The following is a 15,737-nucleotide window of genomic DNA, read 5'->3' on the forward strand; positions in this document are numbered from 1 at the left end:
ATGGCTTATAAGCAGTGGCGAGTGGACTTGGCAGACTTTTTTCGCCCCGGGTTTTGCCTTCCAGGCTACATGCAGACGACCTTTACCGCCTGATTGCGGCATCTTCTTGAGGCCACTGGCGGCCAGATAGAATGATAGAAAGATAAGTCTTGCGTGGGTGTTTTTTTTTTGTAAGGTTAGGGTTAGATTAAATCTGCGATTGGGAGACCCCTGACTTTGTTGCTGCACCCGTACAGTGTCCATTATTTCCGTTAAGGATGCCATTTACTGTATAGTTCACATATTAGCTTCTCTGATTGTATAAAAACAGACTGAGGGCAATTTTCTGTCACACAATTTCCAAACCAGTGCTCAACTTCTCTGTAGAGGGTGCTGCTACTGTGATCCGGCTCCAGTGTTTGGGATATTTTATTTATACTTCATTAATTTTGATCACACAGAAAATTTCATGACGACCCGCCTTAATGCAATTAGTGTCAATTTTGTTAAACCGCATAACGGGCCTGATATGAGCTTAACGTGTAGTGCAGTGCCGAAGAGGAATGGCGGGGGGTGAGGGGGGGGGGTGCAGTAAATGTAAAAATAGGAGAATATTTTACACATGCTGATCAGAGAAGCCCAAGGAAGTTATGAGGAAGGTGAAATATGACCTCCGAGTTGTTGTTCTGTCGTCTCCACACAAACACTTTCAGGAATCCTTTTCATCCACGGGGCATCAAAACAAGGGATTTTGTTTATCTCTCTGTCTCGATGGGCGACTTTATTAAAGACGAGAGGAATATATGACTGGCATGTGGCTGGCAGCCCGGCAGCTGGCGATGCATTTCTGAGGAATTTAAAGAGATCAACAGAGTCTGGGGCTGTAAAGTCGCATGGCGAAATCAAACCTATCATTTCATCATATACTCACAGGAGCAATCCAGAAGAAAGAGTATCTTAACTTTCTTTTGTCAACAAGCGATGTGTTTTCCACTGACTGGCCTCCGTAGACTCAGAGTAGCCTTAAACTGTTTGTGTTCTCAAGCTAATTGGTACTCGCAGCCAAACAGTTTACCTTTGGTTCAGTCTTATCGTTTGTCAGGTGTCTAAGTCAATTACAACAGGAGAGGAGATTTCAGGGGGGGGGGGGGGGGACAATCCTGTAACTCGACAGAGATCCGACACTAAAACATTTTTTTTCCGCAACATTAAACAGTAATTCTTCTCATTGCAGCACTGCTGGAAAATATACTGCAATAAAGTTAATGGGTAAGATATGTAACCGAACTAAAGCAGTACCTGATAGTTACACCGTCACTCATTTGGTCTGTCAGAGATGCTGACGAATAAAAAGGCAGAAATTATCTGTCAGAGTCTCTAAAGCATAGTGTGCAAATTACACTGATGAATAACAATAGCTGTAAGCAGCAGCTTTAGGTATATTTTTTACTGCACCTTATGTACATGCTGAGCAATTCATTTGGTTGTCTGATAAACGTAAACATTCCTAAATGTTAAAAGCTACCAGATAAAATACATTATTATATAAACCAGTAATCCGAAGATCACTTTTCCTTTTAACTGACGTACTAAAGAAAAATAAACAAGCTAATGACTGAATATTGGTGATTATTAGTATTATTCACATTTTTATTGAACTAAATACGACATTATTATTATAGTTTATTATTTTTGCATTGCTTGTTTGGACCTGTGGACTGTACTATGACCTTACTGGGTTGATTAATCATCAGGTTAGATTACATCTACTGTTACTCTTACTATGTATTTATTGAAAACTAATGGGTAAATTTAGGTTGGGTAAATATTGTCTGTGCTCTGATGAATGTAGTTTTTATATCCATAAGTAATGATATGAGGATATATAACTCTTAAGTGCAGTTATTTATCTTGTTTAATTGGATTTTAAATCCAAATATAGGCTGCTTTTATTACATTTGAACTGTTGCAACTCTATTATTGTGGATTAATCTAAATTGCTTCTGTATGCTGCTGTAGTGAAAAAAATTCCCCTCAGGGATTAATAAAGTAACTACCTAACCTAACCTAATTGTTTTCTTTATTTGCTATTTAATTGTTTTGGCTAAAAGAATGTCCAAAAAATAGCATTTCATTGCAAATGCTAATATTTGATTATATTACCCTCTTCAGTACACCAATATAACAACCTTAATATAGGAAAAAAAGAAAACCAACAGAAGGTTTTATGAACAGTTGTAAATGGATTAGCACAAAACTTGCATAATGTCAATAGCAGTCACGAAGGACCCTTTTCTCCCCCGTAAAAGATAGAAGATTACAACGCGCTGTCACTGGGCCAACGGGACAACATGCACCACGACAGCGTTTAGTCTTCTTTTAGATATAACCACCTTGCCAATTAGTCTGTTCCTGCCAACTTTTCTGCTGAACAGATATAGAGCTGACTGGCCACCTGGTTCGGTGGTAATCAGCCAAAAGGCTTAGAAGTGGCTGCAATTCAGCCAGACATAACTCGTGTCCCATTTTAGGTAGAGTCGAGGACATTATTTGAAGTCTGTCTGTCTGTCTGTCTGTCTGTCTGTCTGTCTGTGAACTTTAATGCGGCATGGGGAAATATCAACTCTGAAAAAAGGAGTACATGACATGTAACACAATTTTCACAATTACACAGCACTGGCAGAGGACATGCTCTATTGCGTGCCATGCTGTTTCATTATTAGTTGCTACGCAGTTTGACCTTCGTCTTTTTCACTCTCCACTTCTTCTCTTTTCTTCACTGGCTTTGTCGTTCTCACTCTACAGATCCCGATAATGTACGTGTCTGATTTCACTGCATTATTGTTGAATGCCCTTTGTAATGCCGTGGCTGTATTCAGTGTACAGATCCACATAATGTGTGTCTGGCTTGGCTTGTTTGCTTGTGGCTTGTTTCAAAGGATGTTGCTTTAGTACTGATATACCTGTTCATTGTGAACTGTGTGGAACGGGAACAACACGGTGAACAAGAGGAAGATGTGTTTTGGGGGCAGGAAAATAATGAATCAGGGGATGGATGTGACAGTACTATGAAATCTTGGATCTATTTGTTTTTTATACCAGACAAACGGCAATGATTTTCCAGCAAGCTACACTCCCAAATCGTTCAAATTCAAGTCGATCTCCACTTGAATAATCTGATATCGATTCATAAATCCCAAGATCAGCCACGTAAATCTTGGAAGGACCACCCGCGTGCCTTCAGAGTTTTAACGGCATCGACTTACTCGTCTACCGTGCTACAGTTTACGTGTAAATTTATGCGAGAGGTCCTTAGAAAGCTAAGATTTCAAGATACAATCACCCCGACAGGTTCAGTAAACAGCTTTGTCAGACCACCACCAAATATACAGACAAGTACAGTATTGAAGTAGCTCACATAGAAAGTCTCATAGTTCACCAACAAATCGAGTAAATCCAATCCAGTAAAGTATTTAGTCCAAAACAATTCTTTACATCCATAATACACATGATCCACTGTTGCATCATTTGAGACTTCCCGACCGGCGTTCTTAATTTTCAACATAGTGAGCACTAAAGTCGGATAGCGTCTTGGTCTTTACGCTGCTGGTTTGATTAACATCTCACTGAGCCAATAGGAGCGTCCATATCCCGTCCCCAGCCTACAATAGCCAACCAGAGTCTGTATCGAGCAGATGAGTCAGATCCAGCCAGTCAGAAGTCACTTTGGCGATGATTGACCCTTAGGCTAATGTTATTCTGAACACGACTATCTGCGTCTTCAGTGGGCGGGGTTTATACCAGAAATAAAAAAAGTGTTTTCTTGTTGTGACGACTTGTTGATATTGTGGAATTAAAGGTGCATTAGTTTAACTGCTTGAGGGGTCTATCCATCATGTAAACATTAATATTTTGAATATTGCACTGTTAGAGGTTTACTTGTACAATTTACAGAGTCAGTTTTCTGAGATTGTGTTTCATATCCAAGCAAAATTTGCATTGTAACTCAAATGTTTCGAACCAAATCGATATTGATTCTTATTGCATTGAATTGGAAATCAAATCTGTACCTTGTGAGTAGGAATTGAATACCGGGCTAAATAGGGTCACATTTGGACAGATGCAGCGAGTCTCCAAATAGCTGAACACGCATCGCTGCAAATTCAACATGCTTGTTTAATCTCTGTGTGCGTTGTCGTGATTTCACAACTCTTGTCGAGCACTAGACAAACAGTAGTGACATTTGCGTCGTGTTGTTTTCAGGAAGCTTCATTAAAACTGCATCGCTTTGATGTTGAAAGCAGGTCTCGATGCGTAAATGGGAGTTGAAGGTGAGAGTCGGGGCTGTGGAGCATTTGTTCCATGAACAATGTGCATGGTGAGGAGACCGAAGGGGGCTGAACACGAGGAGAAAGGAGGAGGCTTTGTACTCGAGCTGATGATCAGAGTCTTGGCTTCATAATTTGCAATTAGCAAAGGGGGGTGGGTTCATATTTTTTTTATTAAATTTCGGCTCTGATGCTTCGCTCAAGAGGACCTAATCACTTTTTATGGGGGTGTGCTTGATTGTCTGATTATCCCAACATTTCGGCCATGCTTCCTCCCAATCAACTCCTCCTAGCGCCCCCTCCTCTTCAATTGATTTGTAACAGTCACAGTAAACCCTGATGATGGAGTGCCCGCTTAATGACCATACATCAAGAGGGAAGTGGCGAGGGGCGTGCTGAAGACACGCCGTTGATGCACATCGCGCAGATCCGCCCTAATAGTTGTCCTCTATTTTGACATCTGCGGGGAGAAACAGAATGAGTCGTTGTCTTCCCAGCAGGATGGTTGACTTCTTGATGTACATTAATGAGATTATTAGAGTCCCGGAAGCAACTCTTGACACTCGTTTAATGGCTCGGCCTCTAACTGCTGCAAAAATGTGATACTTGAACGAGACAGAAATGAAACTGTCAGCAGATCCGCTTTGGAAAAGTTTCAGGAGTGAAAAGCAAGTGGTTTTCGTCTCCAGTATCTGAAAGGCGCTAATACTTTGGAGTGTTTCAGCCAGAGGACAGGGGAATGCACTTTGGACATTATGCATGCCTGCACACACAGCAGACATGTTATTTCCTGCAGTCGGTGAAGCAGTGCGAGTTAAACTGTTATTCAACTTGGCTTAGCTTTGTATCATTAATGTGAATCTGTCAGCAATATGGAAGAGTATATAGACTTTTAGCCCCGACCACATATCAATGAGCCTTTTCAAACAAAGACTCTCCATCCAAATAAATAACAGGTGAGATCAATCACATGATCTCTCTTTGCTCACACGACATACAAGATGGTGCGTTAACAACAACAGCAAATTGTATTAAAACTGCGAGCAATGACATGCGCGCCCTCGCACGCTGCACTTTTATAAATTCTTTAGGTTTCAGACTGGTGGTCACACAAAACAATCAATAAGACACCAATTAAACCTCTGGGAAACTGCTAACGGCGTTTTCACTCTTTTATAACATGTTTATATAAAGACCATGTGAATACCTGTCGCCATTATTCTTAAGAGGGACACGAATCTCTCACAAAGCTAACACTAAAACGCTAAAAAATAATTTACGCTGATATCATACAGCCAATTTACAGCCACTTATTAGAGGTGAGTAAATCTCTTTAATCTAAGATGCGTCACGATGCGGACGAGGAAGGTTCTTTCTTTAGTTGTAGCCCCGCCACATACTCAAAACGTCTCAGTGGTTGATGAGTTTTACTGACATTTTTAGAATCTGTTGCTTTCCAGTAATGCGGATTCAATTTCTTTCTTCATTTAACATTTCACGGTGTAACACCGGAAACATTCCCATTTTAATGGACTTACTTCATGCAGTGCAAAGCGTAGGTGAAAAGCAATTTTATGTAAAAAAAATGTTTTTTGTTTTTTTTCCCTTCCTACTGTTGAGCTATTATTGTACGTAATACAAGACAGTTGCCTGATTCTGTCACAGCAGAATCCATTTTTAGAAGCATGAATAAAACATTTAGGCACTTTTCTTCGAGGTTGCCACTTTCCTCTGCAAATGAACACAGGATAAGACAAGGGGGGATTCCTCCCAGAACCCATTCTGTCAAATATCCCATTATTTACTGTATATTTTAGAAGCCCAGCGATGCTTTAATTCGAGGTCTTCTGACCAAGGATCCGCTTCTTTTCACCCAACATTTTACCCCATCCTCCAACTTAGTCACAGCAGACTGTTCGCCGCAGTTCATACTCATTCAGGGTTTAGGGATTTGCATCATCTAAAAAAAAGAAAAAAAAATACCCTCCAATCTGTAACCTGTCTGACCACTCCGAAACTCCACGCTGAGCTGACTGATATGAAGGCCTTCACACCTCCCAATGGGAGAATGGGTTGTCTCCCGTCTCATATCTGGACGAATCACGTCCCCTACCAAGCATTTGCGTCTCACTCATGCACGAAGCTGTCATTTCCCAAATGCATCAGCCCCCCAGAAAGGTGTCACTGGGGATTACAGGACACCTCAAGGGGATTAAAATGTTCTTGACAGACTAGCCGCTTCACTTATTCCCAGAAGTCACTCTTCGCCATCTTTCATGTGAGAGTATTGGTAAAAAAAAAGATTTCCGACTGCCAAAGGCAAAGTCTTGCATTGTGGTTGTACTCGTGTTCTGTTTGACCACGCAGATTTCTTGTTTGATGTTGACGAGGCAAAGATTACAGCTGATATTTTTGTGTGCACATTTCACCGCTCATCATGAAACGTCGGTTTCAAACCTCGTGTTTTTTTGATGGAGCACTTTATCGACGAAGAAAGTCTTGGCAATTTCCCCGCAGTGGATCTGCTCATTTGCTGCTCGCTAATGTCCAGAGTTTTTAATCAAGCAGAGGGAGGGGAGGGAGAAAAAAAAAGGAAAACAATGCAGCGCCGTACATGCTGAGTGGATTAATCCTCCTCCTCCTCCTCTCCTGTCTTCGTCTAATTAAGGGTCATTCTGTCTCCTGGCCACATTAGGACACTGCCCACTAGTCCCAACCCACATAATTAAATGTCTTTTTGTGCTTACCATCTGGAGACCTCATCTCCTTAAAACATGCATGTCAAATTGATTCCTTAATAATGTTTATGTTTCCTCTCAGTGCTTTATTATCATCCAGGATTAGCTGTTTATGTTTATTCTGCTTTCATCAGCAGCACCCGCCACGCACACACCCAAAAATACACACGCACACAAAAACAACAGAAGCCTTAAGGTAGCAGTAGCACGAGAACAGACGGCAAACCAAACAATCGTGAACTTCAAAGCGGTGGGCAAATTGAATCTAAAAGTAACCATGCAGTTAGTGCATCAACAAACTGCTGCTTTAAATACGCTGCAAACATCCTTGGCATCGCTTCATAAACAGGACACAGTCCCTCGTCAATGCAAGGGATTGTTTTTTTTTTATTCTGTGGGATTTTATGATTCAGTCTCGCATCAAATAATATTCGCAAAAACACGTCTCACCAATAAATCAGGACATTTGTGATTAAAACCCCGGGTTGATTCAATAAGCAGACGTTCAAGGTGGAAAGTGACATTTGCTGTTGTTTTTTTTTTTTTTTTGTCCAAGCATGTGATCCCCCCTTTCTTTCTTTTCCCCTTGAAATGGTAGCGTTGTTGAAATACAGACATATGTGCAGCCAGAGAGGCGTTCTGTTCTGCCTTTTCTCATTCTCTTTCTCTCAGAGTGCAGTTGAGGATTAGTCTGTGCCTGAGTGCCTAGAATAATGATCACTGCAGCGGAGAAACACATTTTCACATTTCAGGAGATAAGGGCAGGCAATCTGCAAGCAGAGGACTTAACCAGCTCCCTGTGGCTTATTGTGGAGCTAACAGAAAAGTCACCGCCAACCGCCAACAACCGGGTCTCCGCCGTACCCATGCACAAGCAGCGAGAACACCCATCACTATCTTTTCCAAAGTGAGGGGCATCGGTCATTCTGAAATTACACTGAAATTACATTCATAACATTCCCTAACTACGGGGCCCCCCTGGCTTACACCGTCCCTATTGTGCCAGTGTCCAATTTCTTTCTGCGGCGGTTCATTTCCCACCAAGAGATCAAATCTGGGCTTATTCCCCACGGAGAGACCGAATCTAATATTTCAGTTCAAAGATAGCTCTAATGTAGAGGGCCGTTCTCACTTTCAGACTTAATCCACTCCTGCGTGGCTTCCCAGAGTGGCAGACACGCTGAGAGGCACTCCTTAATTACAGAGAATAAAACATGTTTTGGACATTATCATGAGAGGAACAGTCGGACAACGTAGTGTCAGAAAAAAAAAAGAAGAAGGAAAAAAAAAGGTGCACACACCTTTGCAAATGAGACCTGAATTTCCACATCAGAAGATGAAGTAAAAAAAAAAAGCGTGTATATTGCCGACGTGGCAATCTAGCTCGGGAGAACAGCTTGCTCCTTTTGTAACCCATTTCGCAATAAACAACAGCAGGAAGAAAAAAAAGAGCAAAGTAAGGTGTTAAAAAGTAAGCTCCCTAAGATCGAAATATTTTTTTTCTCAGTCAGTTAAGTAAAAAAAAACATCCTACCTTTCCCACATACTGCGCATCTGGTCCCATGTGTTCTTCTAAAACAAAGAATTGGTTCCAGATCCAGCCACGTTTCGGCCTGTGGTGCACCTCCGTCTCCCCGTTGGCCAGTTTGGTCTGGTTCTTGGAGGGCACTTTGGTGGAGACGTGGTGGCTCACCCCGTAGCACCTCTGGATGAAGCAGAGGCAGACCAGGAAGGGACAGAGACAAGAGGTGGTGGATATCCTCATGGTGGCACGTGCTTTTTGTAAAGTTATCCCTGTGTTCCGAGGTGGAGAGGTCCTCCCACCACCGCCGCCACAGCAGCCACCAATAGCCACCGCTGCAAACCCACGCAGTAGTCCCGGCAAAAAAAAAAGAAGAGGAATCTAGATCCAAACTATGGAAATATTGGTCCTGGGAGATCCTCTAAGGTTCATGGCCAAAAGCCGAAGATTTGATAAAAAAAAAAAGAAAACAGCAAGATACATTTACATTATGGAGTTTCCCAGGCTGCGAGAGGCTGTGCAAACGGACGTGAACTTGTGGGTAGTTCTACCAAGAGATGACGTTAATCCCGGAAGCCATTCTGGATTTCCTGGGAAAGAGAGAGAGACAGAGAGGGGGGAAGAGAAACACAGAGTTAGCGATTAATTTGATGGATATTAGACGCTAAATGTCCACTAATTCCCTCCAATTAAATTGCAACTCACAAATCCTTACAGATGAGGATGCGCACTTCAAACTGGCCGACTGTGATGAAAGTACCAAAAAGGCAGAAAGAAATCACGCTTCGGGATTCTGGTCATTTTTGCCTTTTATTCAGATGACACAAACAAGTTTGGACTCGAGGAGTTACGGCGCTATTAAAAAGGTTGTCCGTGCCCACGAGGTCGGAGCGCTGCTCGGTGACTGATACTGCCCTGTAAGGTCAGAGTCATGTATCACAGCTGTGTAAGGGGGGGCCGGTCCCGTGACTCAAAGGATGACTCGGCTTTATTAAAAAATAAGGGAGAAAAGGTTTGATTTGGATGTTTTAATATAACCCAGGCACACTGCCAGGCTTCCAGCGTGCCTCATGCACGTTGAATAATAAGTGTGGCAGGAAGAAATACATTCACTACGATAAGGACCAACATCAAACCACTCAGACATAAGGCAGGAGATGATTTTCTGAAGGCAGTGGAATGGAAAAGACAGAAGGAATGGGTTTTTTTTTTCCGTATCAAAATGATATACCGTATTGAAGGTGGGATTAAAGTAGGAAAAAAAAAAAAAAAAAACTCCAATCACTGTTGAATTTGTTAGTTAGTGAGCATTCAAGTGAAGTCCTGACAGTCCCTTTACAGAGACAGAGAATCTGCATCACAGGTGCACCAGCAAAGCTGTTAAAGAGGGAGCTATTAGTGAGTAAATTGTCTGGTCTTGGGGTGGATTTTTTTAACTGAGATGCTGCTTAAAGTGCTGCTGAAGCAAGAAATCAGTCCTCACTGCAGGCTTTTTTATTTTGTATTTTTTTGATGAGAGGAAATTTGACCTTGCTGTTCAGAGATGCTCCACAGTTTGATACTATAACGAGGAAAAATAAAAAAACGATTTAGGATTTGGATATCGGCTGCCGCAGCAAAACATAGAGCTGATTTTGATCTCAAAACAGAATATGTCGGGTTCAAACTTGGACGAGAACACGGGAGGACGCAGAATTTGCTCAATTTGTCAGAAGGACAAAAGTTTTCTTGCTGACATCACCAGCTCCGCCGGGCTCTCGTGATTAGACTTAACATGACGGTACACCTGCTTGACAAAATATTCTCAGCTCAAATGTGCACTGTGCTTGCTTTTCTGGAGCCTTCAGCTGTGTTTACAGTGTGGTTGCAGATACAGATTGCTACCATCGCAGTATTTACTTCTGTAGCCAGAAGAAGCCAAAAAGTAAACCTGTCCGTAGTTAGCTGCTTGTTAAAACCTGAAACTTAAATGTACTTCAAAACAATTTGATCAGAAACAAATATTAAGAATCTGAAACTGAAGTTCAGCATCCAAAATTAGTTTTATCTTGTGATTAAAATGCTGTAGAGATATCAGTGCCATAATTTCATTCTTACCATGGGCACCAACACCCACCCTGTTTATACTGTGATAGACTGTCACAACGAACAAACAGTAAAACAAAAACTCGACCAGAGTCTGGCTTCAAATTCTTCAAACTGGCCAGTCGTTGACGATAAATTCATTCCAGAATACTTGTTTAGTCCGTGTTTACACCAGACAGCTCCCACAGCATTCTTGATAAATATTGGTTGCATGTTGGAAATAGAATCGGGACCAATATTTTTGCCAGAAAAACCCCATCAGTGAAGGGAAGGTGTCATGAGATTGAGTTTGGATTTGACGAGGAGCGAGGGCCGAGGCCAGGAACAACGTCAGCCAGCCTCAACGGCTGATTGTTATTAATGCAAGTGTACGAATAAACAGCCTGTTTCAGTGGCGGCTCGTATATAACTTTAAATAAAAAGCAACCGCCTCTATAAAGAATTGACATCATTAAAGAAATTCCAGGCAACACTGAAAAAGAAAGTTAAAAAAAAATTAAAAATAAATAAGAAGTTTGTGGCCCCCCCTTCTACCTTCCTCCCACAAATAACAAGCCTCACTGACAGGAAGCAGAGACTTTGCCTACCATTGAGTAGAGTTCATAATAGCAGCTGAGATGGGGATTATCGAGAGGACAAAAACATGTATTTGATGTTAGACAGGATATAGAAGCTGACAGACTTCAAAGCCTGCTGCTCTCTCACAATGTGACAACACGAGAGAAACGCTGCAACGAGACGTTAATGCAACTTACAACTGTCACACACTATGCGGGATAATCACCGAATGATATTTTTATATAAATATTTTCTTTTCTTTTACATACATATGGATTAAGATGTGCTTCGAACCCCTCTCGACTAATCCCCGTGTTTCAAATGCCTCTGCATTGCAAATGATGCGGCTCCAACCGGCAGTTGTTTTGGACACGTTGGGTGAAGTGCAGTGGTTGTGATGGGTAATACTTCCCGCCAGCCCCGGCAGCGAGAGGGAAGTCTGTTTCAACATGGACTCGGATAAACGCGGAGGAGGATAAATACTCAGCCACGCGCTAAACATGTGTAACCTGGGAAGAGATTCTCATCTGCATAGGTAGAGCTATACGCCCAAATCCCGCTTCCTCATCCCCTCCCCCTGCTATAACCGAGAAATTGATATGAAGCCCCGTGGAGAATACTGACGGAGCACTTCTGAATAAGCTCTCTTAAGAGATTTGAAGGTTTTTCTTCGTGATTCAGAATCATTTTTTTTCTGATTCAATAATACGATCCAGCGACGCCGTAGAACGTTTTCCTTGTTGTGGAAACAAGAAAAGAGCATCGCAGTTCGTCGGACTCCGCGTGTCAGAATATCTTTTTCCGGTGGTTTCACTTTCGCCTCCCAGGGCTCTCCTCAATCAGTCCCCTAATTGTCTGATTATCATGCCGATTCTCAAGCAAAATACATTTCAGGGAGCCGTGAAATCAACGGCATCTGGTTCCGTCAATGAACCCCCCCACCCCCCGCCCTGTTTTTATGATGATGATATTGTTTTTGAGCAGCCTTCTTCTGCCCACGGCGTGTTTATGTATGTGCAGCGTCTAACAGGATGGGTTATGCACAGCGGTTGGCGTGGAGATTTTGGCAGGTTGCGTGCAAAAGTGGCTACGTTTAGCAGTTCTGTTTTTAATATGGATTTGTTAATGCCATACCTTGATTACATTATCCCGATTAACTTCATGCTCTAATTATAATATATATATTTTTTTTTAAAGTAATTGTTCTACTCATCTTAAAGGATGAGGCTGGAAATATTAAATATATTTGTAACAAATCCAATGAAAAGAGATACTTGATTTGATCCTACAAATCTTCGTCAAACCAGATCCTGAGATGGGCAAGGTCAGTTTGGTACGTAAGACATGGGGGAATTTTTTAGTGTAACAATTAATCACTAATGTTTGAGCAAAGATATATATCAATATATACATTGAAATAGTGGACCTGTCTGAATGATATTTATATGATATATTTATAACAACCAGCCTTCTGTATTGATTTTGATTCCTCTCCGGCAGCATCATCCTCCTTCCAAATTTCAGCTATCTTCCTAACCCCGCCCCGACTGCCACATATCTGTCCATCCAACATGTGGCTGTGACACCACGGGCACGCAGAAAAACGATGTCTCCATCTCCTCTTTTATTCTTGGGAAAATTGGAAAACTCAATCGCAGCGACTCAACTGGTCATGTAAACAACTTAAATTCAATAAGACCTTCGTCGGCACCGAGCCAACAGCTCTCGTGCGTAATTGCAGCCGCACGGTGACACCGCAGGAGCTCGGACACTTAAAAAAAAAAAAAAAAAAAAAACGCAGGAAGAAATAAGTGAAACGACAGACAGCGAGAGAGAGAGGGAGGGAGAGATGTCGAGAAAGCCACAGAGATGCACCTCAATTTGTTCGAGCGGAGAGAGAGGGAGCGTGAGAGCGGGCTCCTGTCGCCTGTCGCTAATAGCTAATGTTTTGGCCTCCCGCTGAGTGCTCACCCGCTGCATTCGATTTCACAGCATCAGCTTTCTGCCAGTGTCAAACACCAGAAGGTAGAGGACTGGGGCAGGTCAAAACACATATCAGTGAACCACTGTTCTGTCCTCAGAACAAAGAGGGCCGGCCGGAGAGAGACAACCACACAAAGAGGCGACTCTTGACTCTTCATCTCACTCAAAGGGAACAAATACAAACATTTCCCAGCCATTTAAAGGGCTTGTTGGTTCTCCGTAGTCTCAGATGAGCTTTTTGCTGAGCCGAAGTCAGTAAACAGGAGGGCTGAAATAAGTACAAGAAAGCACAAACAGCTGCAGACAAAATTAGAGACAGAGTGATATGTGTTTATGTGAAATCGAACTGAACCGCTGCTGTGAAATGTTCCCAAGGCCTTGGAAGGAGATTTTTATTTTTTTATTTTTTTTGATGTTTCTGTCGTTTCTGCTCAATCAGAAGGAGCTCTCCATGAACTTGTTGTAACGGATGCTTGAATGGAAGTTTTATTCTGCACTGATAGATGCAGTGTGTGATCAAGTCTCTTGTAGAAGCCAAGAAAAATGTAGTGCAGGAAGGAAGAGCAGCAGAATTTGGTAGTAAAAAAAAATCTGCCCTGGCAGTTTTAGGCAACAGAAATGTGTCTACTTTCAAACAGTTGACCATTGTGGTTATACTGTGAAACAGCTGTTTTATATACATATACATATATATATATATATATATATAATTTTGTTATTGTGGACAATGTTGTAAATCAGTTTTGAAGGATTTGCTCAAATTAGACTTTTATTTGATTTCTACATTTTATATGATTAATTACTTTGACAGTAAGCCTGTCTTGTTATTTTATCTAAAAAAAAAAGTCATTTTATTCTTGCCCTCAGAGCAGGGAGGGCAACGCTTAGGTTGAAGTGAGAGGAAGGCAGGTGAAACTGAAGTAACCAAGCTACGTGTGCATTATAAGAGAATTGAATCAAATATCTGAAATCATCACAAAAAGTTACAGCCACCGGTAAAGAAATTCAACGACTTTTGAAAGTAGTAACGGTAACTAATTACTCTTTTTCATTACGTTGATTATAACACGTATAATATCATACTATCACATACCCATACGAATTTGTTCTCCATGTAACCCCCATGCTTTAGCTTCCGAGTTACGTTAGTGTCTCTGCACAAGTGTTTGCTCAGTGGGAAATGTAAATATCAGCTTGGTTTTGTGGGACACGACTGAGTCTCTGAAGCTGAATTACAATATTTGTCCTGAGGGAGTCACATTCATGTTCATAAGCTCTGTGTTAGGCTACAAAGTTGTTGTAATATTTGTCTTTTTTTTTTTTTTAGCGTTGACCTTAACAGTGACTTCAAGTCGGTTTTGATAAATGTATGCTGGTCCTCTGATACCACAGCGGATCTACTAACATTAATATTATACAACATTCGTTTTTAACGATTCACATCTTTGGTTTGGTTCTTTGTGATTAAAGAATTTGTGGGAAGCCCAGCTGTTTAGAATTTGGGTCATTTAATTAACATTAATGCATGCACTGTTAATGGATCGCATGTTAGCCAATCATTATCATACCTCGGAAACTACATGCTGTATAACCGAATTTTTGGATTCGCTCACAAGTAATAACTCTTATGAGAAGTGCAAGAAACACATTTCATTGATCTGTACCTGCTCTAAAAGTAAGCGCTTTTCGCCTGGAGTCTATTGGGTGATTTGACCCAGCTCATTGTTGGTGAAAGAAAGCAGATTAGTCCGATCAGCTTCACAAGTGGGGCAATCCTCTGAATGTGTGGCACACCCGGGAGGTTCCACCAAATTGGAGGAGACAAATAGGTTGGAGAGAAATGCCAGCAATTCAGAGGTTTAGCCAAGGAGACTGTAGTATTTCCACAATGCTATCGAGCTTGGAAACACAGGGACTCATGGTTGAATGAACTTGTTTAGCGGTTAGTTTTTCAACACATATAACCAGAGTTTATGTTTTTTTTTCCATCGGGGCCGAGCTTAAGCTTAAGCACTCCGAGATACATGATCGTTTATCTTTGTTTAAGTTTTTGGTAAATCCGCACCACCAAATCGTGACGTGATGAAGGTTCTGTCCACAAAGCATCATAAAAGTCATTTTTACAGACAGATCTTAACCTGAATATTGTAGTTTTGGAGAGTAGCTGTTGAAGCAAAAATAACATCCTGAGATTCAGACCAGCAACCCATGTAACCTTCAAGCTTCCCAATCCTGAAATTACAGTGGCCACACGCAAGACTGAAAGCACAAACATTTACAGAAACAAATCCTAAAAGTCACACAAACAGGGACATCCTTTGCAAAAACCAAGAGGACAAGAAAAAAAAAACCAAAAACCCATCTACACTGGAAATGGTCTCATTTCTTACTGCTCTACACTACAGCTCTTTTTTGTGTACATTTCTAAAGCGAATGGCTGATATCTTCTTCTCTGAGTTAACTCAAGCACATTCCAACACCTACAAGGATATGCCTTTGATCACGTTACATAACCCCAAGGATGGTCGACAGGAAGCGACCTCG

The 15,737-nt window shown here is 41.5% G+C and overlaps 1 protein-coding gene across 2 annotated transcripts in view; it reads right to left on the reverse strand.

Moving 5' to 3' along the window:
- LOC138625694 (cadherin-18) overlaps positions 1-15,737 on the reverse strand; it is a 143,862-nt gene that overhangs the window by 51,696 nt on the left and 76,429 nt on the right. For both annotated transcript variants that reach the window (XM_069706794.1, XM_069706793.1), the window contains exon 2: positions 8,580-9,157. In XM_069706794.1, the coding sequence (XP_069562895.1) occupies positions 8,580-8,810 (231 nt within the window). In that variant the 5' untranslated portion in view covers positions 8,811-9,157. The remainder of the gene's footprint in view (positions 1-8,579; positions 9,158-15,737) is intronic.

Source organism: Brachyistius frenatus, unplaced genomic scaffold (genome assembly GCF_029030835.1).
Source record: "Brachyistius frenatus isolate BFR_SWC_R1_liver_20210118 unplaced genomic scaffold, ASM2903083v1 Contig_65, whole genome shotgun sequence".
Lineage (NCBI taxonomy): Eukaryota > Metazoa > Chordata > Actinopteri > Embiotocidae > Brachyistius > Brachyistius frenatus.